At 34.4% G+C, this 25,361-nt stretch overlaps 3 protein-coding genes across 7 annotated transcripts; 2 read left to right on the plus strand and 1 right to left on the minus strand.

Annotated features, from left to right (window-relative positions):
• Positions 1–3,954: 3,954 nt before the first annotated feature.
• LOC116136602 lies at positions 3,955–5,839 on the plus strand. 4 transcript variants are annotated; one of them, XR_004129047.1, is made up of 5 exons: positions 3,955–3,999; positions 4,279–4,342; positions 5,215–5,311; positions 5,401–5,670; positions 5,746–5,839. XR_004129047.1 is itself a non-coding variant. In XM_031422276.1 (4 exons), exons 1-4 carry the CDS (start codon positions 3,973–3,975, stop codon positions 5,606–5,608), a joined length of 396 nt encoding a protein of 131 aa, XP_031278136.1. In that variant the 5' UTR covers positions 3,955–3,972; the 3' UTR covers positions 5,609–5,739. The 4 variants fall into 4 exon arrangements, 1 of the variants encoding a protein (XP_031278136.1); XM_031422276.1 differs by lacking the exon at positions 5,746–5,839 and having other exon boundaries at positions 5,401–5,739; XR_004129049.1 differs by lacking the exons at positions 3,955–3,999; positions 5,746–5,839 and adding an exon at positions 4,946–5,034 and having other exon boundaries at positions 4,086–4,342; positions 5,135–5,311; positions 5,401–5,422.
• A 599-nt stretch (positions 5,840–6,438) lies between these two features.
• LOC116136600 (putative pentatricopeptide repeat-containing protein At1g12700, mitochondrial) lies at positions 6,439–9,199 on the minus strand. 2 transcript variants are annotated; one of them, XM_031422274.1, is made up of 2 exons: positions 7,324–9,199; positions 6,439–6,886 (listed from the first exon to the last, which is right to left on the minus strand). In XM_031422274.1, the coding sequence occupies exon 1, from the start codon at positions 9,175–9,177 to the stop codon at positions 7,624–7,626; it is 1,554 nt and encodes a 517-aa protein (XP_031278134.1). In that variant the 5' UTR covers positions 9,178–9,199; the 3' UTR covers positions 6,439–6,886; positions 7,324–7,623. The 2 variants fall into 2 exon arrangements, with proteins under 2 accessions (XP_031278134.1, XP_031278132.1); XM_031422272.1 differs by having other exon boundaries at positions 6,439–7,016.
• A 7,144-nt stretch (positions 9,200–16,343) lies between these two features.
• Positions 16,344–20,547, plus strand: LOC116136533 (putative pentatricopeptide repeat-containing protein At1g12700, mitochondrial). The gene is made up of 5 exons (XM_031422224.1): positions 16,344–16,580; positions 19,335–19,595; positions 19,644–20,021; positions 20,221–20,414; positions 20,532–20,547. Exons 1-5 carry the CDS (start codon positions 16,344–16,346, stop codon positions 20,545–20,547), a joined length of 1,086 nt encoding a protein of 361 aa, XP_031278084.1.
• The last annotated feature ends 4,814 nt before the right edge of the window (positions 20,548–25,361 follow it).

Here is a 25,361-nt window from a genome sequence, read left to right on the forward strand (position 1 = left end):
TTGTTCTGCTTCAGACTTTTGGCTAAGCTGATGAGATGAGATTCAATGTTCGACTTTCAAGTAATCGAGACAATTAAAGACACTGGACATCTAATGTTCAATTAAAAGATTGAACATCATTGACAATTAGAATTTGCACTATATGAATATATACCCCATCTATATTCTTTTTCAGGGGACAAAATCATCTCTACTGTTTTAAGACAAAGCCTCATTAAGCTACCAGATCATGTATAAGCAGTTTAAACTCATTCAAGAAAAATATGAGTCATGGAGTCATTGCCAATCTTAATCACTGTATGAGTGTTGAGTTCATGCATATCCTTAATCCTGTAGTTACAAAGAAATGATGCGACGGGAGCTGGTAGATATGTATCAACAATGTTTTCGATTTCTTTTTACAATTAGAAGGAGCTTCACTAGTCCATCCAGTTTCACATTCGTATTGCTCGTAAACAAAAGTGCAATCAAGGAGAAGACTAGAGCTACATAATTTCCAGAGAAGGTCAATTTGAAGAAAATATATTGACATATCAAATCATGGTGGAACAGCTAAACTAAAAATTCCTTACCTACGGCTATCACGGCAGTTAAGGATGATTGCAAAAGAATCAGCTTGAGAAGATAAAATCAAGTACAACCTGATCGATTTCAAAACAGTGTAAACCCAAAATTTGACAAATAAATACGAGCATAGAGCAAAGGAATAAAGCACAACAACATAATGTTGATGTTGGATCTACACCCTCAAATAACGATATTTATACAACAATGGTAGAATAACAAGGGAGAAATAACTTATATTAACTAGTAATTGTATTTATTATGATCCGGAGGAATCATATCAAAACTAGACAAGGTATGCTTGGAACTTTGAGACCAAATCTGTAGAGAAAGCATATCAAATGATCAGTAGACCTAAAAAATCTTCCAAACAATCAACTTGATGATATAACCAAAATTGATAAAAGCAAGAGGATAGTGAAGGCAAAAGCTTGCAACTCCAATAAAAATCATATAAACATAAATTTTAATGCTACGCACTCCAGATTCCGGCCCATAAACTAAGAATTCCTGAACAAATCAAGAAAAGAAGAAGTAGAGCATCCTAGATGCACTGCTTCAAAGAATTTTAGAAAGTAAATAACAAGCTTTCAACAAGAGTGAAAAATGCTGACGTTGGAAGACTGATAAACCAGAAAAGAAAAATATTTGTACTACATGTTTGATGGTAAAAAGCCATATCCAAAAAAGAGTAATTGAACCACATAGAAGGTTGGCTGCAGAAGAGGTAAAAATTCTTCCAGAAAGGAAAACCAATAAAACAACAGAACCAGTAAACGTCTGCAACTACAGTTGATAGAGTTCAAGGTCAATTTACAGTAATAATCTATAATGACTCGATATACAAAGCCCTTGAAATGCACCAAACAAAAATGATGAACTGAATAAAATACAACTTAAAAACATGCTCTGCAAAGCAGCTCTTTAGTTAATATCAGTTGTATTTTACTTCAAATTTGAGCAATTGATTGCATATGGCTTTCAGTTGCAATAACACACAAAATGCCTCGTTCATCAATACAAAAATAAATATAGAAAACCAATTAACATATATCCTTCAGACAGTGATACATGACATAACAGATATGGTATCAGACAGCAATTTGAGTGCTGACGCAAATTTTAGGGCTTGTACCAAGCACAACTGAGTCAAATAATTTTCGTTTGAACACTAATAGACTTAAGAATGTAATCTTCATTCTTTAGCCTAAAATTTCAAAAGGTTCGCTTTAGAGTCTATTTAAGAAATTTATAATGCTATAAGTTCTAACCTTTCCCACCGCCTGGCAGCTTTTTCTACTTTTGATTGTTCATTTAAGTCACTGTAATGCACTAAAGTGAGTCCTTGGCTACGTTAATCCGTAAAAGTTTGAAATACTAAAAATACCCCTAAAAAATTCATGAACCCCTACAGATTTAAAATGTAACAAAAACCCCCTAGAACTTGAACCGGACAGAAGAGGTTGCCAGTTCCCGGTCCGACCAGCCAGTCCAATTTGATTTTTAGAACATTAATCTTATCCCATTTACTATTATACTGTTACATATTAATACAAAATCTGCACATCTAAGTGATTATAGAAGATCTCGCACATGAACAAGTCCCATTGAAAAAGCATCATTGAAATTAAAAACGAAAAAAATACAAGTCACAAGTGTATTTACCATGACTATTCTCCAAATCACAAATATACTAATTAATAAAAAAGGTTTCTATTGTAAACGAAAGCATTAAATTCTTAAGAGTAGAATCTCAAGATTCTAATGCCAAAGTAATGCATCATGTAATCCTGCATAAGATCTGAACTTGAACTCTTGTCAATTAGCTTTTCAGGATACAGCTTGAAAATTATGGTATTAGTCTCAAATTAGCTTTGCTATCTCTATTCTGAAGTTATCCCAAGAGGCCATCCATGATGTGATCACAATCTTGCTTATCCATTTCCAAGGCATCAGATCTGTGATTGTATTGACTCAGAGCATTTTTAGATATTCTCGATGATTCCGCAAGACTCCTGGCTTGTTCCTCTAAAGAAGCAATACATTCATTTTCTGTTGAAGTTGAAGTTGTCAATGCTCATCAACAAATGCAAGAAACTTATCCCTTTGATCTTGACAGAGAGATGCTCAAATCCCATGAGGCAGCAGCGACGAATAAACTCTTTTGCGACACTGATCTCAGCAACGAATGTAGGAAAGAAGCAGTTTGGATAATCTAATATACAGACTAATACACACAAGAAGGGCCTGGAAAATTTACCTGCAACATCTATTATATCATTTCAGCAGCAAGCAATTCCATGGCCTTCAAGATTAGAGCCAGGATTTTCAGTTGTTCAGAGGGCTGGCTCAAGTGAGCCAACATCATGCTCTTCTTCTATTTTACTGTCCTCGTGGGCAGGTTCAGGATCTTGAGTGTCTGCAATTACTTCCGGAATCTATTCAATAACCACAGTTGTTCTGATGGAATCTCAAGCAGCAACAAGCTGTTCTTGTTCTTGACAATAGTATACCAAAATGAGGGCTAAGGATCAATTACATTTTGAAACACAATTGAACATACTTTAGATTGAAATTTTCAGTTCCCTTTTACTGGTCCTTTCTTTCAAACATTCCAATGATTACTTTCTCCTTACACAAACAATTGTTTTCAGTTCACTAATAGTCTAATTTTGTATGAAAAACTACATCATCGAAAGGATATTCTTCCACGCAATTCCTTTCATTTGCTTGATTAATGCAATTTTGTAACGAAACCAGCCCTCTAGCAATCCACTATTTGGCATCCATGAAATGAAAAGGAGAGCAAAGAAGTCAAAAGCAAGCAAAGAAATATGAAATATAACAGATTCAAATACGCCATAACAAAAAACACAATACAAGGCTTCAGAAATAATGCATGTTCAATGGTTCTGGTTCATTCAGCACAGCCCCAGAATTATATACTCTCAAATTAGTGAATCCTAATTTTGGATTTTATATGTAAAATACATACATGTTTTGTTATATCCTCATGTAGAATGCTAGCCTTCTGGTCAAGCTCCACCTGCATTCACCCTATTCTAATTAAGGTTGTCTATGATATTTTTAAAATTATTTTACTTAACTAAATGGCACTTCTATGTATGCAGAAAGCCTGTAATATTGTCAACACTTACAACAGTTGACCATTTTAGCAAGCCATCTTTCATTCTCTGAAACAAATCCTCACATTCTTCCTGCAAAAAATACTACTAGAGTAACTATTTGCTTTGCAAATAAATCATCACTGGAAACCTTTTGGCAAAAAAAGTTGAAAAATCAACATTTTGTCACTCTTATACAAAACTAGTTTTCTAGCTTGCCCTANATTTCAGTAATCTGATGTCTTTAACATTTTTCTTCAGCTTCACACAAAGGACTTGGAAGATGTCCAAACCATGGAGGAAACTAGAGTTGCATCTTGTAAACCTTATCAAATATGGGCTCTATTTCTGGCACAAGGATGTGCCGCTTTATTATAGGATAAGATTATGTGATATAACCATCTGTTACCTAATGGCTCAGTTTTGTGGGGAAAAGGAGTTATGTGTGGGAACAATCGAAATAGATATTCTTTATATGAATAGAACCTAGAATATATTTACATGCACTTATTTTTTTGGCTAATTTTTTTCCTCCACTATTTTTCCGCACTAATGAAATTTGCCTAATTTTGTTTAGTTGGTTGCACAGAAGGGAGACCAAGCTCTGAACAGAAACTTTAACCACCAGAACAGTTCAACACTGTATTACAAAGGTTGGTTTTTATTTCCCCCCCAGTCAGCACTATCATCATGCAAATTTTCATAACTGTCATTTCAATTTTCCTTTTCTCCTGTTTTGTGTTTTATGAGCTTGTAAGTTTCTTGATGCATTTTTATTTTCTTTAAGACCAGTACTTGGATTCTGTTTGTGGTTTAATTTAGACTGTTGAACAACCAACTCCCCAGCCATCCCCACCTCCTAAAAAGGCTATATTTTGCATCCAACTTACAAATTATTTTGAGAAGCTTGCAAAATTGCATGGTACTAACATGGATACTTTTGCAAGTATCTATGTTAGATGCTGTGCTTCTTAATAATTCTCTGTACATATGATGAATTCATTACAAATTTATCATTGGAATATGATTGAATGACCAAAAAGTTAAAAGATACTAATCAAGTATGGTAAGTAATAGAACTCTTCACTTTGAAATTTAATCTCTCTAGTGTCCATTGGTGATCCAAAAGGCCCGAGGGCGTAGCTTTAAAGTAATTTAGTTAGTTTTAGTGGTTTTGAAATTAATCCTGCATATCTATGCTCTAGTGTTTGGCAAGGTTAATTGTCATTTCTCTTCTGTAATTTTATATGTCTTAGTGATGCTGGTGTTGCCAATGTTGATGGCGTTAAGGATACAAATGGGACTACACAACTGTGTGACTCTAAAATAAGTGAAACTGCTCAAGGTAAGATTTAAAAACCCGCATGTTTTAAATTGTATGGACCATTTATTGATTTTACTATGTATTAAGAGTTTTCCATTGTAATGTCTTTGTGGGGTTAAAGGGTAATGTTGGGGTGTGATTCTTATTCTGGTTTGTCGGTTGAGGGTTTAAAGCTCATCTTGTCCCTGAATGCAATTTCAGATGTAGGATTACATGACCAAAACTGTTTAGCATCAAAAAAGATTGCTGGACAAGGTGGCTCATTTACCCCTAATGGTTTCCCTCCTTCAGGATCTTGGTAAATGCTTGTTGATACCCATTACTTGCCCATTTTCAATGTCAAATTGTGTAAATTAAATTTTAATAAACTGTTATCCTCTACTTCAGTTTATCCGCTGGACAGGATAGAGAACAAAATGACCGGCCGTCTGATGCGAATCAGAATCCAATTGGTTCAGGCCGTGACAAAGTTACTCCTAGTGTTGCCAGGGGGAGACCTGTGCATTTTTTAGTGAAGCTTCGATTGAAGTACCAATTACATGTGAAATCAATTGCACTAACACTGGCTCTGAAAACAGTTCAAAGCGCAGTGTAGCAGGCAAGATAAGTGATGCCACGGAGAAGCAACCGGCAAGGAAACTAACCAGAATTTTCATGGTGGTTTTTGTTAGAATTTTTTGAATGATTGAGAAGTATTAACTATTGTTCATAGTTAATTTTCCAATCATCTAGGTATTAGATTTTATAGATGTAAAAGATGTTGGGTGCCTACTTATTAGGCACATATGCAAACTTATTTTTCAAAATGTGATGAAAACTTCCAATTACTTTAGCATCAAATTTCTCTGCTTGCTTTAGTAACTCCTCCACTAAACTCTTCCTCAAGTAGACAAGTTTGATGTTTTTCGAGACTCTAGACGCGAAACAACTTTTTTGCACAACAACAACTGATCCTGAGGAAAATCATGTCATGGAAGAGGGATTTTAGTTTTGAGCCTCTTCTCGCTCTGCTATTTATTATACATAACACAAAAAAAAAAAAAAAGAAAAAAGAAAAAAAGCATCTATGATATTATAGGATTGTCATATCATCCGTAACATGTCAATATTAAATAAAACACCATTGATATGAGATGCTTGGGTGGATTTTAATCTATCTACCCATGGGAATGTGTCAACACACGAGGCTTAGTCCATCAAGTTTGAGTTGTTTCTTACCTAAGCTAGAATGAAAGAAGTTATAGCTAACCAAAAAGCAATACAAGCCAACCGATTTATATGAGTGATCAAATGCATAATCTTTTTTGATAAATTTTACAGACCTAAACAACTGAATTTGGAATCAATTTGTAATGATTTTAAAAAGATTTTTATCTATTTGTTTTTCAAAATTTTGTAACAGTGCCATATTCAATATGTCACAAGAACTGGAAAACTAAAAAGTTTCACCAGTAGAATAATATTATTTACATAACATCTCAAATATAGTTTTCTTACACCCACTGCAGTATACACCAATATTTCTATTTTCTCTCTAATGAATCTCTTACTGTACACAAAATTTGATGACAGTAATAAATTACAGGATCCAATCAATTACATAAACTTTTTCTAGCAAGTGTAATCAAACAATGACCATTAAAGACCTTTATGCGCTTTATCATCTGGTGCCTTTAGAAGGCAAGCAACTTTACAGTACCCAACATGATATCTATACAGAGATTCTTCGTTCACTTCTGGTTTCATCTCATTTTTAGAAGGTTTCAGCCTTCTTAGAGCCCATTGCATTGCCCATATGGCCATCGGACACATGTAACATGGTACTCTTAAACCATCACCAATAGTCCAAGCTTCTGGAGTTTGGTCAGAGTAACTACGAAGAATACAGCAATATGTCAGTGAAGCAGGAACAAATAATTCTGGCGCAGATAATTGTCAGTGTAATTATGCAGAATGGATAGTTTCCTATTGGAATCGGAAGAATATATCCTAAAGGGAGTAACCTGGAGAGTAAAAATACTATCTATTAGACATTTTTACTACCAGAGTTTTGTCCAACAATTTTCACCACCACAAATCTACAAGTAAATGGTTAATCAGCACATCCACCAATTTATGTCTACAATAAATTTTAATACCTGACAAAACCAATGATGCAATGAAATCTATAAACATTTCAAACTGATTTAGATCTAGAAAACAGACTTATAGCATAGTTAAAAGCCTATTAATGGCAAATGGCTAGCACTATGCCTTGTCCTTCAAGGTTTAAAAAGGTAACACCGTTATATAAGATAAAGGGGATCTTACCCAAGTCCATTTTTAGACCACGCTGCTTCATAGATTCCACTGACAGTTTGAAATCCCATATCAACCAAATCTTCATGGATCATCGTTACAATAACTGCATGTATCAGGGCAAAACATATTTCTCTTGACAGCAATGTTCTCATGTCAACTGCATTCTTCGTATGGTGACAATCATAGAGTCTTTCTGCAGCTGGCTGAGGCTTTTGCTGTTTCATATTTCAATGATGTCAATAATGCTCTCCTGACAAGGATACTGCTCTGAAAAAGTGAACCACTCCATAAATTTTTATTATGAAAACTTCAATTTCGCTTTTGGACCAGAAATTGAAGAAGCTGGTTCAAACATTCATGATAATTTTCGGCCTTCATTAGTAATTGCATGACTAAGGACATTGTACATTCAGTCGGCTTCACATTTCTCTCCGCCATCTTATGAAGGAGTTCAACAACTTTTGGTATCTTATTATACTTGAGGAAACTGAACATTAGGGTATGAAACGTGATTACATCTGGAGCACAACCTTTTTCCTCCATATGTGACAACAACTCATTTGCCTTTTCTAGTTGTCCATTTTTACAAAGCATATTGATTAAGACGCTATAAGTGACTACGTCTGGAGTAGTTCCCGAACTCTTCATTTCGAAATACAAGTCTATCGCCTTCTTAACTAATCCAACCTTCCAAAGACCATCGATTATAGTAGTATAAGTAACAACATCTGGCCTACAAATAACACCAGATTCTTCATTTCCCTCAGCCAATTCTTCAAGCAACTTAATGGCAGGACTTATCTTCCCTGTTTTACACAATCCATTGATTAAAATGTTGTAAGTACGAACGTTAGGAACCACACCTCTCTGAATCATAAGCTCCAACAACCTATTTGCTTCGTGCAATTTCCCTTTCTTGCAACGTTCATCTATGAGCACATTAAACGTCACCACAGAAGGCTTCACACCTTGATCTATCATTTCAATAAATAAACTTCTACCTTTCTCCCAATCACCCACACAACAAAAACCATGAATTAGAGTGTTATAAGTGACTGTGTCTGGACTGACTCCAGAACCCTTAATTTCCAAAAACAATTTTCTAGCCTTCTCAATTAATCCAGCCTTACAAAGACCATCAATTATAATAGTATAAGTAACAACATTTGGCCTACAAATAACACCAGATTTTTTATTCCCATCTACCATCTCTTCAAGCAACTTAATGGCAACACTTATCTTCCCCGTTTTACGCAATCCATCAATCAAAGTGTTGTAACTGATCACATCAGGCCTACAACCAACAGCAATCATTTTCTTAAACAATTCCATCGACTCCACAATCTTTCTCTCTACACACAGACCTTTGATCAAACAATTAAAAGTCATAGCATCAGGGCCGAAACCCTTCTTCAAAATCTCCCCCAAAACGGCAAAACCATCAGAAACCCTTTCAATCTCACACAAGCAATCGATCAAAACGGTCAAATACAATAAATCTGGAGACAACCCAGTTGAATTCAACCACTTATAAAGAGAAATCACTTCATAATAATGCTTCTTCTTTGCCAGTGCAATAAACAAAGTAGTGAATGATGAAATTGGAGAGATGGGTTGCGAATTAATCATGTAATGAAAAAAGTTCAATGCTTCATTCAGAGTAAAGTTACCTGATCGACAGTTTTCTTTGAGGAATTTAGCAAGTGAGGATCGTTCTAGGGGTTTTTCGAAAGAATACAAAACTTCATTGTTGGAGCTTGAAGTTGTGAGGTTGTGCAAGTGAGCTAACAAAGATGAAATATTAACTTTCAGAGATGGGTTTTGAGAGATTGAAGGCGAACGAAATGGGGATCCCAAAGCCATGTATGAAGAGCGTTTTCCAGGTTCAGGGTTGGATGGTTGCTTTTCGGTTTCAGGGGGCTTTACTTTTTAAATTCCAAAATTATCCAGTTGACCAAACCACCTAAAGTATCTTGCTATTGAAATTTGAATTTAATTTACAATAATATTAAAAATGTTTTTTTTTTTTATTTGTTCTTCAAAATTTTAAATATATCAAAATTTATATTTCATATAGACGAATGTGATATATTAAAAATTAAAGATATTGGTTTTACTTTTTAGAAGTTATATGAATAATTTTTTCATATCACATTAACAAGATTATCAAGCTAATTAGGTTTGTTGAGATATTTATATTATTAAAATAATATTATGTATAATTAATTATGACTATTAATTTTATATTATATAAAAAAGTTATATTGACGATCTTAAAGTTTGATATAATAAAAATAATCTAATTTATAAAATAACAAAAATCTTTACTGTTAAATTATAAAGGTTAAAATAATATAACGAGAATTATAAAAGATTAATTTCTAATTATATTTTTAAGCGAGAGACTAATAGTTTATCAATAATAAAGAGAATTTTATTATTTCAAAAATCTTAAGAGAATTTATATAATTATAGTAAACCTCAAAACAGTTGACTTGATGTTTTTAACTCTTTATGATATTATTATAATGTTCCACATTATTTTATCGGTTTATAATTTCTGTTATGAATATGTTTCCAATAACATTGTAGTCCCTGTTATGACCCTAACTGCTTACAAATTTCGAAACAATGATAACCATTTGCAAGAATTGAATAACTGATGGTAGAACAATTATAATTCGCATAGGCATTTCAAATGTTTTCTTATACAGCTCATTATTATAAACAAATTGGATGATAGTAATAAGTTACAAGAACCAATCAATTATATAAACATTCTCTTGACAGTGTGATAAAGGAGTGACTGTAAAAGATCATTAAACATTTTATCATCCAATACCTTTAGAATGCAAGCTAGGGGTGGGATAAATAATCTGAAACCGAACCGAACTGGTAACCGATCCGAAACCAAACAGAAAATTAGGTTTTTTTGCAAACCGGTTTGGTTTTCAATTCACAAAATTCAAAAAATTAGAAAACTGGTTCGGTTTTCGGTTTGGAATATTTTCCAAACCGGTTTTACCCTAACTATATAAGCAAATTTTTTTTTTTTTCACTCAGATGATCTACTTCTCTATTTCTCCAGTCTTCTCTGCCTTCAAGTCTCCACACTTCCACAGTGCACAGTGCACACTCCATCCACACCTTGAGCAGACTCCAATACTCCACTCTTCATCGTCACTCCACTGTCCAGTCACCAACACCTAGCAGACTCCACTCCATCTCCATTCTTCATTTCTTCGGACGTTCACCAGCACCCAGTGGACTCCACTTTCCAGTCACACCATTGTCCCACTGTGAGCAGACTCCACTCTCCCAACAGTCTCCACCGTCCACACTTCACAGTCTCTGATCGTAGCACTTTGCCAGCACACAGCAAGGCCACGCCGCTAGCAACAGTCTCCACAACAACCACCCAGCACCCACTCACCCAACAGTCTCCACCATTGCTGCTAAGTGGTAAGATCCGAACACTTACAATTACATTCTCTACTAGTTGTCTATCTTTGTTTGTCTATCTAATTGATGATTGGCCTGTATTGTGAGCTCAATGTGGGTGAATTCGGTTCCTTTTGTGGCAGTAGGAGGCAGTTTTTGGAGTGTTGTGGTCATTTTGAATTCGGCTTTTTTTGGCTGTTGTCCTTGCCCCGTGTTGTTTGTTGGTATAATGGGTTCTTTGGGTGATCTTGCCTGCTGTAGGTTCTTCTTCTGGGCTGTTGGGTTTTTGGCAGTTTTTTCCTGGCTGTTTGTTCTGTTTTTTGTTGACGTAAGGCCTTGGTGGATGGTTTCTTTGCTGGCTATTCTGGTGTCTTGTTTGCTGCGGTCTGTGAGTTGGTTTATGGCTGTAAATTTTTTGTTTTGTTTTCTTTGTTTGGTGATTATATAAAACTGAGTTTAGGACGAAATTGATAAATTTCCTAGGAGGAGCCATTAGTTTATTGATGGGGTGGATTAGAGTATCCTGAAATGATTCTCGATTGTAATGAATTGTCTGGTAATAGTTATTATGTTAAGTTTATGTTATCAAGATCGGTGTTTAATAAGTTGTAGTTGAATTATATATGCCTATAATATCTCACATCATTGGAATTTGTTAAGATACAGAATTGATCAAAATTTTAAATAATTAGTAATTGTTACAAGAATTTGGACCCTAATAACATTTTTGTTAAGTTTTCAAAGATATATTGACACAGACACAGAATACCTATACATAATTTAATGTCAAGATTTTATCTTTTTCACCCACCAAATCAAATATGGTCTTCCAATTTCATGAGTTTTTTATTTTTTATTTTTCCGTGGAAGGGCTAGAAAGCACTCTAACCACCAAGATGTAATCAATTTATGGGTTTATCAAGCTACCGCTATACTACGTCTACACCTGTGCTTTTATTGTGTTTTATATATTTGATTGATTCTTTCAAAGCTCAAGTAGTAATCATCCAAAAACTATAGCCAAATTTTTTAGTTATTGTCAATAAATAAAAGAATATGATTTATATGGATGTCTTATTTACTTAATGCATAGTTTTATTTGATGGAATTGTAGATGTCATCGGCCGCGGACAATACTCGTGAGACACCAACAAGTATGACTCCACCTCCAACTCCAAATTCCAGGCCACCACCAACACCTTTAGCTCCCAAACGTGCAAGGGAAACAAGTTCTAGGAAGAATAGTTCTCAAGTGTATGATCACTTTGTTAAGAGTGATTGTGAGAATAAGGATGATTTAACTGCGACATGTAGTTACTGTGGGAGTGTTCTAGCATGTCCGAGTCAAGGTGGTACGAGTTGTCTACGTAACCACTTAAATAGATGCAAAAAATATCCTCCAAATGTGGTAGACAAGAGACAGAAGACCTTAATTTTTCAACAAGGATTACGTGATCTCTCAAGCGACATTGCTCTCTCCACACAATCTTCATTGGTCTCATGGAAATATGATCCAGATCTGATTAGAGAGGCTATAGCAAAAATGATCATTGTTGACGAGGTACCTTTTAGTTTTGTGGAGCGTGAGGGGTTCCGCAACGTGATGAATGTGACACAACCTAGGTTTCAAGTACCTTGCCGGAGAACCATGACTAAAGATTGCTTTAAAATATATATTGGAGAGTGCCAAAAGTTGAAGAAGTTTTTCAATCAGTTTTCGCACATAGTTTTTCTGACGACTAATACATGGACAAACATTCAAAACCTTAATTACCTTAATTATATGTGCCTTACTGCGCATTTCATTGATGATCATTGGTAGCTACAGAAAAGAATTTTAAATTTCTGTTTAATCACTAGTCATAAAAGTATAATGATTGGCAAGGCAGTTGAGAGGTGTTTGCTTGATTGGGGTATTTATAAGGTATTCACAATCACAGTAGATAATGCTAGTTCTAATGATGTTAGGGTAAGCTATCTCAAGACTAGACTAGCAAGTTGGAAGGGAAGTGTATTGGACGGTGATTTTCTACACATGAGATGTTGTCATATTTTGAGTTTAATTGTAAAAGAGGGATTAAAGGAAATGGATGACTCCATATTTAGAATAGGTTCAGCAGTGAGGTATGTAAGGTCTTCTTCAGTAAGGTTACAGAGATTTAAGGCGTGTGTGGAGAAAGAAAAAATTGCAAGTAAAAGTCATTTGGTTCTTGATGTAGAAACCCGGTGGAACTCTACATACTTGATGTTGGAAGCGGCATTAAAATTTCAGAAAGCTTTTGAGTTGTTGGCATTGGAAGATAGCAAGTATGCAGATGAACTTACTAGTGGTGATAGGTCACGAGGTTTGCAATACTCCGTATTTTCTTTGTGGGTTTTATTTAATTTTATTTATGTGAATCTAAGGGGTAATATGTAAGAATTGAAACTTTTTAAAGATGTTTTTGTAAGAAATAAGGCATAGTGGGTTTATTAAGTAGTTTTGCAAGAGCACTTGTGTGAAATTGGAAGTGTGAAAATCTTTCAACAACATTATGAAAGTGATTAAAGATGAGGGGTCTTTTCAATATTGTGTCATGCAAGGGCACATGCATAATTCTCCAGGGGTGAGATCATGATAAAAAAATAAACTTTGTTTAAAGGATTTTGGGGTGCAGGATGTAAGAATCAAAGACTAAGGGATGCATGCATAATTAGCCATTGCAAGATGGATTAAAGGCCCACGGTTTTGGCACATTGTTTTGCCATTGATGGTTGTGCAATTTTATTAAATTGAGATGAGGAATGGTGGAGTGGTGAAAGAGATAGCCGGGAGAAACAAAAAAATAAAGTGTGAGGAGAAGCTTGTTTTATTCTTTTTGTCTTTCTCATTTCACATTCATTCTCCTATGCACATTGAAAGAGAGAAAAATAACATTTGAGTTAAAATAGAGGAGGGCCGAGAGGTGCTTGTAGGAGAAGAATTTTCAGAGAAATTTTGGGATGAAAAAGATAGGAGGACCGAGCACTTGAGTTAAAAGCAAAGGAGAAAGTGTGAGTGAAATATTATTAAACTTGCATTTAAAATCATGTGTTGGTTGAAATGATCATATGCGTGTGCATACCCGGTTGATTGAGGTTTTAATTTAGTTCTTTAGTTTTTAATTTCTAATAAATTGAAGATGTCCGTGACATGCATGTGTTTGGAATTGAGAGTATGAAATTATGTTTATGAAAATATTGGGTAAATTGCTATTAAAAAGAGGTACTTATGCGTTGCATGTTACTTATAATTGGGTATGGTTTTTACATGAATTGAATGGTATATTGCATGTGCATTTCGGTTGCTGGAAAGGTGTATTAATGATATAATTTTGTTTAGTTGCATTATAAGATGTAATTGCATGCGTGGGAAGTCAGCTAATTAAATTGTGTGGAATGAATTGGAAGGTTGTGGGTTAGTTATAAAATTGACTTGATTAGAAACACAAATATGGGTGGATACTAAATGAATTTTGAATTTTATATTTGAATGTTTGTTAAGCTTTGTAATGAGTGGACGGCTGGAAAATTTGGGAAATAATGGGCATGAGACTGCTGGCCTATATTGTATAGAATGTGAACATTTACTTTGCCTAAAAGGTTAGAGATTGGCTGGATTCTTTTTTTTTTTTTTTTTTTTGGTGGTAATGGGTATGAAATCATGACCTGGAGGTTTACTTAAAGTATATATATTATATATTTTTGCTGTATTGTTGTTGCATTGTTGACTAGGTATTTTTGGAATCATCAGTGTAGTAATTGCTGCATTTTCATAAACTACAGACTTGATTAAACGTGATTGTTGAGTGGGAATGAGTGTTGGAAGTTGGTAAAAAAGTAGAATTGATATTAAGGTAGAATGGATATGAAGTTAATGAGATATTAAATACTATAAATGGTCCATTTTAATTTGGATATTGCAGAAAGAGTGTTGAATAAAAATGTTAGATTTTTTCTTATGGGCAGTAGGCTCTTGGCAGTAGGGGGTTAATTGTCGTGTTTAGAAGTTTTGGGACCTTAGAATTGATTATAAATATAGGGTGTAAATAGATTTTTACATACTTTTGTATTTTGATGTGGTGAGCATTGCATTCATGATTACATGCCTTTTATTGGAATTTTATATCATATTATACTTTATACATGCATAAGGCATGCATGATGCATATTTGGAATGAAATTGTGGATGCATGATTATTGTTATGTTTGACTCCCGCATTGGAAACCGTACCCATCCTCCCTCCAGACATCAGCTAGTATTTGACATTTATCCTCATGCGCGCATTGAGATGGTCCGTCCTACTGAACCATTGGGATATCCTACTAGAACAAGACGGACGCCTGACGAGCTCCGGTCGGGATTACACTAGGCGGTTATTGGCCGGTGTGGGGTTTTGGATGCCCCGAGGGTAGACTATGGATGGTGCCACCCCGAGGGTAGACTGCGGGTGGTGTAGCTTCATGTCTGAGTTAGGGACTGGTTTAGATAGTTATGATCCAGGCCCTTAAGTGCTAGTAGGGTGGTGATAATTGATTTATTTTATATGATAGTGGTGTGTGATTTCATGGCATCCGAGAGTAATATATATATACTGTTTGTTGCCTTATCATGTAAGTGCATTAGTGTTGTGTGGCATACAATTATTCATGCATGTTTTCAAAGTTAGAGTTATTTTCGTATAAAATATATTATCCGCTCACTGGGCTTCCCAGCTCACTGTTTTATGTTTCCTCCCCCAGGACCGTAGATCGGGTTCGTGTGGAGCATACTCTATGCTCTAGGTTGGCCTTGACTCATGATGATTTGCATCTTTTACAAACTTTAGTGGACTCTGATACTACGTTTCTTTTGTAACTAGATTTCAGTTCCTGTTTTTAGAATAATTATTTGTGTATTTCCACCTTCTAAACCTTAAACATGCAAATGCACTACTTTTCACTTTCATCTATAAACGGAATTGTTTTTATGAATGTTTTTTTTTTTTAAGAGTATTCACCTTCCTTTCGGGATCTTGAGTCTCCTGGAGCGCTCGGATCTAGTGGGATAGGGATACTCGGGAGGGGGCGCGACGAGGTTTGCCTATGAGTACTGATTGGGGGTATGCTCACTACTTGTTACCTTTCTTGAAAGTATTTTACGATGCTACTCTACGTGTCTCTGTGTCTCTTTATGTTACTGGTAATGCATACATGCGAGAGATTTTCAGTGTTGAGTTGAAGATTTCAACATGGTGTAAAAGTCCTGATCTTGGCTTACGTAATATGGCTACACGGATGAAAGTGAAATTTGATAAGTATTGGTCAAATGTTGATAATATCAACATTATGTTATTCATTGCAGAGGTACTGGATCCTAGGCACAAATTGGAATATGTGGACTAGGTAGTTAATGAGGCCTATGATGTTATTATAGCTAACAAGTTGATGAGAAAAGTGAAGGAAGCTTTGTTGTCTTTATTTGAGCAATACAGTTTGCTTATGGTGGATGACAATGAGCAGTCAAGTGAGAAATCTTAAGTTTCAATTGACATTGATGTGCATGATGCAATGTTGATAATGAGGACTTCATGAGGGTTATGTATAATGAGAAAAAGGCTACAAAGAAAGTTGTTCAGCATAAAACAGAGTTGGATAAGTATTTAGCGGACGATTGTGAGGATGACAATGACAAAATTTTTGATATCTTGAATTGGTGGAAGACTAATTCAACAAAATATGTCGTACTCTCTATGATAGCACGAGATGTGTTAGCTATGCCTATTTCAACGGTTGCATCTGAATTGGCTTTTAGTACAGGGGGTCGTGTATTAGATCCATTTCGTAGCTCCCTTACTACTAAGTGGGTGTTTGTCTGAGCTTATGAAAATTAGCTTAGAACCAATAAGTACTTATAAGCTAATTTTAGCTTATAAGCATTTGAAATTTTAAGCAATTACGTGTTTGGTTAAAGTACTTATAAGTGACTGATAAGTAGTTGACGTGTTTGGTAAAATGTGGCTTATAAGTACATTTTATTATAAAATGACTAAAAAAGGTACTACATTAAACAATGGTATACTATGAAATTTTAAAATTAAACAAGGATAATGTGGTAATATACTTAGTCAAACTAGCTTATAAGCAGAGTGTTTATAAGCCCCTTAACCCCAAAAAAAAGTACCTCCTCCCCAACTTATTTTTTTTTGGCTTATAAACTCAACTTATAAGCTCAAAAAAGTTATAAACAAACAGGCCAGCTTAATTTTAGAGCTTATAAGCAAGTTTGACCAGCTTATAAGCTTAGACAAACACCCCCTAAGATGGTAGAGGCTCTTATTTGTACACATGATTAGATTAGGAATACGCGTGGACCATTGACCATTGAGGCAAGCTTGGAGAAATTATCTAAAATTGAGTCAGGTGACATTTTTTGTTAACTTTCAGTTATAATTATATATTTTCCATCATTATTTATGATTTTAGATAACTTGTTTATCCAACTTTGTGTAGAGTTTTTCTCTTTGGGAGTGGAAAGTAGTCTAACTCATCTTGATGATTGAAGGGTATTCCAAATTTCCAATATATGAGGTATATTATCATTGATAATTAAATGGTTTAGGGGTTAGTTGGTTATGTTGGTTAAATTTTTTTAACAATTGTTGTGTTTATTTGTTGTGAACCGATCTTCGGGAGTAATGTGTAATTGAATTATACATTAAAGTTATCACAGTATATGCTTAATTTATGTCACCTCTGTGTAACCGCATTAAGGAAATTAAGCAGGCCAAGGCATTTGACATTGGACTAATAGGATTAGGATGTGACATATATAGTCCTCTTCATTAGTATTTTCTATTTCTTCATTACTTTGTTCAACTTTTAGTCTCACCTTATCCCATTAAAATCAGAATCCTTATGCGTACTTCTATTCTGGTGTTAATTTTGATGCAATATTTTTATAAATAAATAGGTTTTGACAAGCATGTTTAATATGCGTGGATTATGGTTAATATTATATATAGTTGTATATGTTAATAAGTAAGTTTTAATTTGATTTCACAATAAATATGCGTGGATTGGAGTGTAGGTAAATGGTGGAGGTTCACCTTTTATAATAAATCAATGATGTATATAATTTTTAGAACATTGTTATTAAGATTAACTCTCAAGCTTGATATACGAAACAATTCAATGTAAAATGTGATTGTAAAGTCATATAACTTTATGCATAACTTTACGTTAAATTCATTCTATTTTAATCAAACAATTTGTGAGTACCATATACAAATACAATCATGCCAAAACTGATATATAAATAATAATATTACACTCACATACTATTTTTATTAATTTTTTCGCACAAATACGACGTGTCAGTTTGTAATGGTCAGCTCGCAATGAATCCCACCTGACTAAATGTAAGCTACCACATCAGTGTTAGTAAAAGAAGTTAGTGAAAAGTGTTTGTCAGCCTATTTTTATTTATATATAAATCATCTTCCTTTCCTGTTAAATCAAAATATTTTCTTGTTTGCATCATACATAAAATTGATAATTAACTTAAGAATTTATATAATTGTATTCAGTAATTTATATGTAGTGATTAGTGAAAGAAAATCAAGAATTTCTCTTCTATAGTCATCTTAAATTTAAAACCCTTAGATGTATAGTAGTCATCATAATTTTAATTGTGTATATTAATGATAAACGTAATAGAAAAGTCATAAAACTTCATGGAAAATTAAAACTAACACTATTACATGCATAATTTCACGTAACATCCATTATTTTATTTCAATCTAATTTGTGGTATATAAAAATAACCCAAAACTTACTGTTAAATCAAAGCAATTTCCTATTGGAATTATACATAAAATTGATATAAACAAAGGAATATTCTAATTGACTTGAAAGACAACTCTAATGTAAACTGACAAAAAAGTATAATTTATATAGTCACACATATTCATCCTAACATTTCTCTTTAATTCATTGGCATTTTGCGATTTGCAATGACCTTACTCCGGAAAAAGTAAACCACCCACAAAAACACTTTTCATGCATGGCTTTGAGATCACCATTAACCATTTCGTTCGTCTTCAATCTCTCAAAACCCATCTCCGAAAGGTAACATTTATCTTTGTTAGCTCACTTACACAACTTCACAACTTCAAGCTCCAAAAATGAAGTTTTGTGTTCTTTCGAAATACCCCCTGAACGATCCCCACTTGCTAAATTCCTCAAAGAAAATTGTCGATCAGGTAACTTTACTCTGAATGAAGCATTGTACTTTTTCTATTACATGATTAATTTGCAACCCATTTCTCCCATTTCATCATTCACCACTTTGTTTAGTGCACTTGCAAAGAAGAAGCATTATTATGAAGTGATTTCGCTTTATAAGTGGTTGAATTCAACTGGGTTGTCTCCAGATTTAATGTCTTTGAACGTTTTGATTAATTGCTTCTGTAATATCAAAAGGGTTTTCGATGGTTTTGCGGTTTTTGGGGAGATTTCGAAGAAGGGTTTAAGCCCAAGTGCTGTTACTTTTAATTGTTTGATCAAAGGTCTGTGTGTAGAGGGCTAGAGAACTGTTTTTGGAAATGAAGGGTTCTGGAATTAATCCAGACACGGTCAGTTATCACACTCTAATTCATGGTTTGTGTTGTGTGGGTGATTGGGAGAAGGGTAGAAGTTTATTTATTGAAATGATGGATCAAGGTGTGCCGCCTTCTGTGCGAACGTTTAATGTGCTCATAGATGAATGTTGCAAGAAAAGGAAATTGGATGAAGCAAATAGGTTGTTGGAACTTATGATTCAAAGAGGTGTGGATCCCAATGTTTATACTTATAACATTTTAATGAATGGATTGTGTAAAACATGAAAGATAAGTGTTGCCATTAAGTTGCTTGAAGAAATGGCTAAGGGAAATGAAGAATCTAGTGATATTTGTAAGCCAAATGTTGTTCCTTATAATACTATAATTGATGGTCTTTGTAAGGCTGCATTAGTTAAGAAGGCAAGAGAATTGTATTTGGAAATGAAGGGTTCAGGAATTAGTCCAAGTGCAGTCACTTATAACATTTTGATCAATATGCTTTGTAAAAATGGACAACTAGAAAAGGCAAATGAGTTGTTGTCACATATGGAGGAAAAAGGTTGTGCTCCAAATGTATTCACGTTTAATACCTTAATGTTCGGTATCCTCAAGAATAATGAGATACCAAAAGTTGTTGAACTCCTTCATAAGATGGCGGAGACAAATGTTAGGCCGAATAAATGTACAATGTCCTTAGTCATGCAGTTACTAATGAAGGACAACAAATATTGTGAATGTTTGAACCTGCTTCCTTCATTTCCTGAATAAAAGCTAATTTGTCGAGTGTTTCACTTTTTTATAGCAGTATCCTTGTCAGGAGAGCATTATTTGACAGCATTGAAATGTGAAACTACAAAAACTTCAGCGAGCTGCAGAAAGGCTCTATCTTTGTTACCGTACGAAGACTGCAGTTGACATGACAACATTGCTGTCAAGAGAAAGATGTTCTGCCATCACACATGCAGTTGTTGTAACAATGATCCATGAAGATTTGTTTGATATGGGATTTCAAACTGTCAGTGGAATCTATGAAGTAGCATGGTCTAAAATTGGACTTGGGTAAGATCCCTTTATCTTATATAACGGTGTTACCTTTTCAAACCTTGAAGGACAAGGTCTACTGCTAGCCATTTGCCATTAATAGGCTGTTAACTATGCTGTAAATCTGTTTTTCAGATCTAAATCAGTTTGAAGTTTATAGGTTTCATTGCATCATTGGTTTTGTAGGTTGATTAAAATTTATTGCAGACATAAGTTGGTGGATGTGTCGATTAACCATTAACTTGTAGATTCTTGGTGCTGAGAATTGTTGGACAAAACTCCGTTAGTAATAATGTGTAATAGATAGTATTTTTGCTCTTCAGGTTACGCCTTCAAGATATATTCTTCCGATTCCAATAGGAAACTATCCATTCTGCATAATTTAGATAATTATCTGCTCCAGAACTATTTGTTCTTGATTCACTGACATATTGTTGTATTCTTCGTGGTTACTCTGACCAAACTCCAAAAGCTTGGACTAAAGATGGTGGTTTAAGGGTCCATAGCTTCATTGCTTCATACAAGGATTCTGGAATGGTACGCAACTGAGAATCAACACAACAGATGAATGGCGAGTTCTCACCAGGTGTTTTGAGACATGACCATGTAGGAGTACGACAAATTCATCTCCAACAATAGATTGTGCAAGATCGTGAATAAGGTTATGCATTTTGCATTCTGTTACACTACCATCACGATCTTTATTTCACATCTCGGAAGAAAAACATCCACATGAAGTCTTTGAAGAATTCGTTGCCAATGTCCTCAAGCGTTTTTCTTTCTTCCTTAGACTGTGTCAGGCCTTCTGCAGTATCAAGCCTTCTGCAATCAGAGATGGATTAAATTTTCTTTCTTGATTTCATAATTCTTAGGAAATACAGAGCAGTAAGAGAAGCAACATTTCAAATGTGATGGAAAATGGCTGTAACTCAACCTCAAGGCAGGCAGGATCCCGTTTTCACCTTCACATGCATTCCAAATATCACTTTCCTGCACATGTAGCCACAAAGGAATTCCTCCACATTTCTTAACAATTTCCCTCCCAATTGGCTCTAAATTAGCGTAGTCTTCTCCAGGAGCAAAAGCCCTTTGCTTGAACAATAGCCAGCAATCATCATGTGAGAAAATCTTCATATAAAAAGGGGAAGTTGTTCCACTAACAAATTGCAACATTTGAACTCCACGTGGTGACTAAAATTTTGCTTCCTTTAGCACCATCACTAAAAAAAAGTTCAAAAAAAGAAAAAAAAGTCTATTATCGTAGTCAAATATCATCAAGTATACTTCAAGTAAAATATTTCCATCACATTTAACACCTTACAGAAAATTCCGCATAAAACAAAGAAAAAGGAAGTTAATCAGACATAAAATATCAAACCTTTGCCTAACCAGATTTGGCCAAATTCACTAGAGAAGGCACAGACTGTTTATCTCCTGGTCCAAAAACATTGCTAGGACGAAGAGCACATGTCAGAAGACCATCAATAGTGTTAGCAAACAGAACTAGAGCTTTTGCTTGAGCTCTAAGGTCACACATCATATCCTGTCAAAAACAAAAGACCAATGGCATGTTAGCAAACAGAACTGAAGGGCTGTGTAATATTGTAACAAAGATCAAAGGATGATTAGACATGTCAAACGAACATTTTATCAGAGAAACGCAGTAAGCAGAAGACCAATGGCATGTTAGGGATTTATCTCCATTATAAATATCCTCCTTTTTTTCTGTAAACCTTCTTTGTTGTAGTTTTTTCTTTTCTCAACTTCTTGTCCATTTTGCAACAAGGCGTTAGTAAATCAAGAGTTAATAGTACTGGAGCAGATAATTATCAGTGTAATTTATGTAGAATCGTATAGAGGTCCGATCAGAATCAGCAGAAAATCATCCTAAAGGAAGTAACCTAAGGAGTAAACATATTATCTACCAGAATGTTGCAACTACGGGAGTTTGTCCTACATTTCTCAACATTTCTTCTATTGAATCATTCAACAGCTTATCCACCGACTTATACAGATTTCAGAGTGATTCAAATCTTAAAAACACAGACTTATAGCGAAGATGTTAGCCCATCTATTGCACACAGCTAGCACTAGACCTTCTCCTTTCAAGTTTCAAAAGTAACACTGTTTTTATAAGATAAAGGGATCTTATCCAAGTCCATTTTCAGACCATGTTGCTTCATAGATTCCACTGGCAGTTTGAAACCCCATATCGACCAAATCTTCATGGATTATCGTTGCAGCAACAACATATGTGACACTAGACCATACTTCTATTGACTACATTATTGTCATGTCAACTGTTTCATCAGATAGCATCCCATTTACCGCCCTTCGCTTTACATCTAATACACTTCTCGCTATGTCTTCGTCAACAATCAGTGAATGACCACATGCTCAGGCATACCTACAACAGAGACAACTAACAAGCAAGTATCTTCTCCCACACAACAAGCTTCGAAGTTGAGATTGAAGGACATCTATGCCTAAGAAATCAACTTTATTCTATAATCATTCTGATGAACCCCCTCACATTGAACTCCTCATTAACACAAACTTATATCCTCAGTTCAAAAATCTGTGTCACCCTCTCATCATTACAAGCAGTTGAGCTGGAGTGGTTTTTCTCATACCTCCTAATCCAACGATAGGGATAACTGAAAATATTCTAATGACTTTGACCCCACTTCCTCCATTTGATAATACTTGCACTACTACAACTTCTTTAACTCGACCTCTTCCAACAAATCCTGATTCAATTAGAAAAGACATAGTTCGTCTTTTCTCTTCAACATCACACCTTCTTTCAAGTTAAAGTTAAGCCTTTCAGCTGCCAAAAAGTCTAATCTTTTTTCTAATTTCTTTTGGCGTAGGGAACAATTCAAGATCATCAGCTGCATATGGTTTCAATGAAGGAAGGAAATCACTAAGTACCTGCATCAGGACAAAGTTTTTGCTTCTTGCCATCAGAGCATCCAAATCGAACTCATCAAGTAAATCATCAGCATCATAAGCAACTTCTTTAAGCTCACCCAACCATTTTCTCAAGTCTTTTTCCTTCACTCGTCGCTCCTCTGCATCCTCAAGAACTGATTGAATGATGTTTAGTGAATGCCGAAGCTTGTCTATCTCATCCTCAAACCCACATTTGAGAGCTATTTCTTTCAAAAGCTGAGAAGCAACTTTGTGGAAAACTACTTCCGATAAGGGGCATAAAATACTATCTGCCATTTGCAAAGAATGAAGGATCAGTTCGAAGCTCTAGAAATTCCTTCAACCAGCCACCAAAGATACGCTGTTTTGTGAAATGTGTGATCAAATCCTTCAAGATATCCTTGATCATCTTCGAAAGAACTTACAACATCAAATGGAGTTTCAATACAAATATGTAAGGCACAATACCTTGAATCTATCTTCTGCTTCAGATTTTTGACTAAGCAAATGAGATGAGATTCAACGTTTTGAGTAATCGAGACAATTAAAGACGTTGGATATCAAATGGTCAATTAAAAAAACTTATAGAAGAACTGCTTATGAATATGTAGTTTAAAAAAAAAAAAAAAACTGTTCAATTAGAAATATTAAAGAGATTTATAGTATTAATTTACAGATAGAATGTTTTAAAATTAAGAATAAATCAAATCAAATGTATAAAATAACATAACTTATATTTGTGATGTCTCAGCAATTTAGTAATATGAAATGTGAAACATTATATTGTTTTCTGTAATTTAAGTGGGTTTGTGTTGTCTAAGTAAAATTATCAAAGTATAAGACAAATATGGATATACGATGATATTTTGTTTGTTTTAATAATTATTCGAGAGGATATGATGATCATAATCAAAAATAAAATTCAAGTATCGATCCAAAAAATGCACAGAGGTGGCTTCCCAAAGTCTGAAAATGTGAGGAAATGAGTTATCATAGGGTTTGAAGTAGGGATACTATAATGTGCTGGTAATCAGCTTCATGAGTAGCAGAGAGAGGTATTGATGAGAAATCACGTGTCATCCTAGCTAGTGTTGGAGAAGTTGAAAAATTGAGACGCCACCATTGTAGTACATCAAACCCTTCATTTGAAAGACACTTGGGATCTCTCAAATAGCAGTTGAGTTCTAATTATTAAGAGGATGATAACATAGAATTGTTAGTTCCCTTTGCATATTGGTTGAAAATGTTTGTAACATCATTACCGTACATTTCTTTGTAGAAATTTTCTACAATAAAATCCATTACTAAAACCAACTTACGGTAAAGTTGGGAAATATACATTTGCAATTTTATATTTAGGATCAAACAAGTTATCGACCTCTTCCCCCAAATCTATAAACATTTTCCAACTACTATACAATAAAGTTGCCTCATCCCAATCCTCTTTTATATAATTTATGGACTTGAAATCAGGATCTATATCCTTTGGTTCGCAAAATGCTTCTTTACATCCCATTACCCACTCAATCATAGCGACAACCAACACCACTATGGACACTTTTGGAAGTTACTATTTTGCCAATGGACACAACTTTTGAATATGTTAGATTGATTCCCTTAAATTGAAAGAATTTGAATACACTATGTTAAATTAAAAGTATAAATCGCAGTGGTGGGTTACATGAAAGGTTTAAAATTAAAAGAAATGTTAAGTTTATCCTTTAAATTGGTTGATTGAGAAATCAATAATTTCAAAAATGATTACGATTCTATTCATTTGTCAAATCAATATCAATAGATGATAAAGAAAGGTTTAAATGCATTAAATTTGTTAGTTAAACAGAATTGAATAAGAGAGTAGGAGTTATTTACCGACAAAAAGGGTTTATTTACGTTATAAACACCTTAAATTTATTTTTTAAAGCTGTTTTTTAATTATATTTCAAAAGTGTTTATAAGATTATAAATTATTTTTTCATGACTTATAGGAGAAGCTCAAACCATAAGCTCTTTTATAATCATAAATAATTA

Source organism: Pistacia vera, unplaced genomic scaffold (genome assembly GCF_008641045.1).
Source record: "Pistacia vera cultivar Batoury unplaced genomic scaffold, PisVer_v2 Contig317, whole genome shotgun sequence".
Classification (NCBI taxonomy): Eukaryota; Viridiplantae; Streptophyta; class Magnoliopsida; order Sapindales; family Anacardiaceae; genus Pistacia; species Pistacia vera.

Excerpts from the sequence above, each read along its gene's own strand:
- LOC116136533 (XM_031422224.1), top strand. The coding sequence starts at position 16,344 with ATGAGGGTTATGTATAATGAGAAAAAGGCTACAAAGAAAGTTGTTCAG. Across the intron at positions 16,581-19,334 it reads CTTTTAGTACAGGGGGTCGT|AGGGCTAGAGAACTGTTTTT; the intron begins GTATTAGATCCA and ends GTCTGTGTGTAG. Across the intron at positions 20,022-20,220 it reads ATAAGATGGCGGAGACAAAT|CGAGCTGCAGAAAGGCTCTA; the intron begins GTTAGGCCGAAT and ends CAAAAACTTCAG.
- LOC116136602 (XM_031422276.1), top strand. The coding sequence starts at position 3,973 with ATGTCCAAACCATGGAGGAAACTAGAG. Across the intron at positions 4,343-5,214 it reads TTCAACACTGTATTACAAAG|ATGTAGGATTACATGACCAA; the intron begins GTTGGTTTTTAT and ends ATGCAATTTCAG. Across the intron at positions 5,312-5,400 it reads TTCCCTCCTTCAGGATCTTG|TTTATCCGCTGGACAGGATA; the intron begins GTAAATGCTTGT and ends CCTCTACTTCAG.
- LOC116136600 (XM_031422274.1), bottom strand. The coding sequence starts at position 9,177 with ATGGCTTTGGGATCCCCATTTCGTTCGCCTTCAATCTCTCAAAACCCA.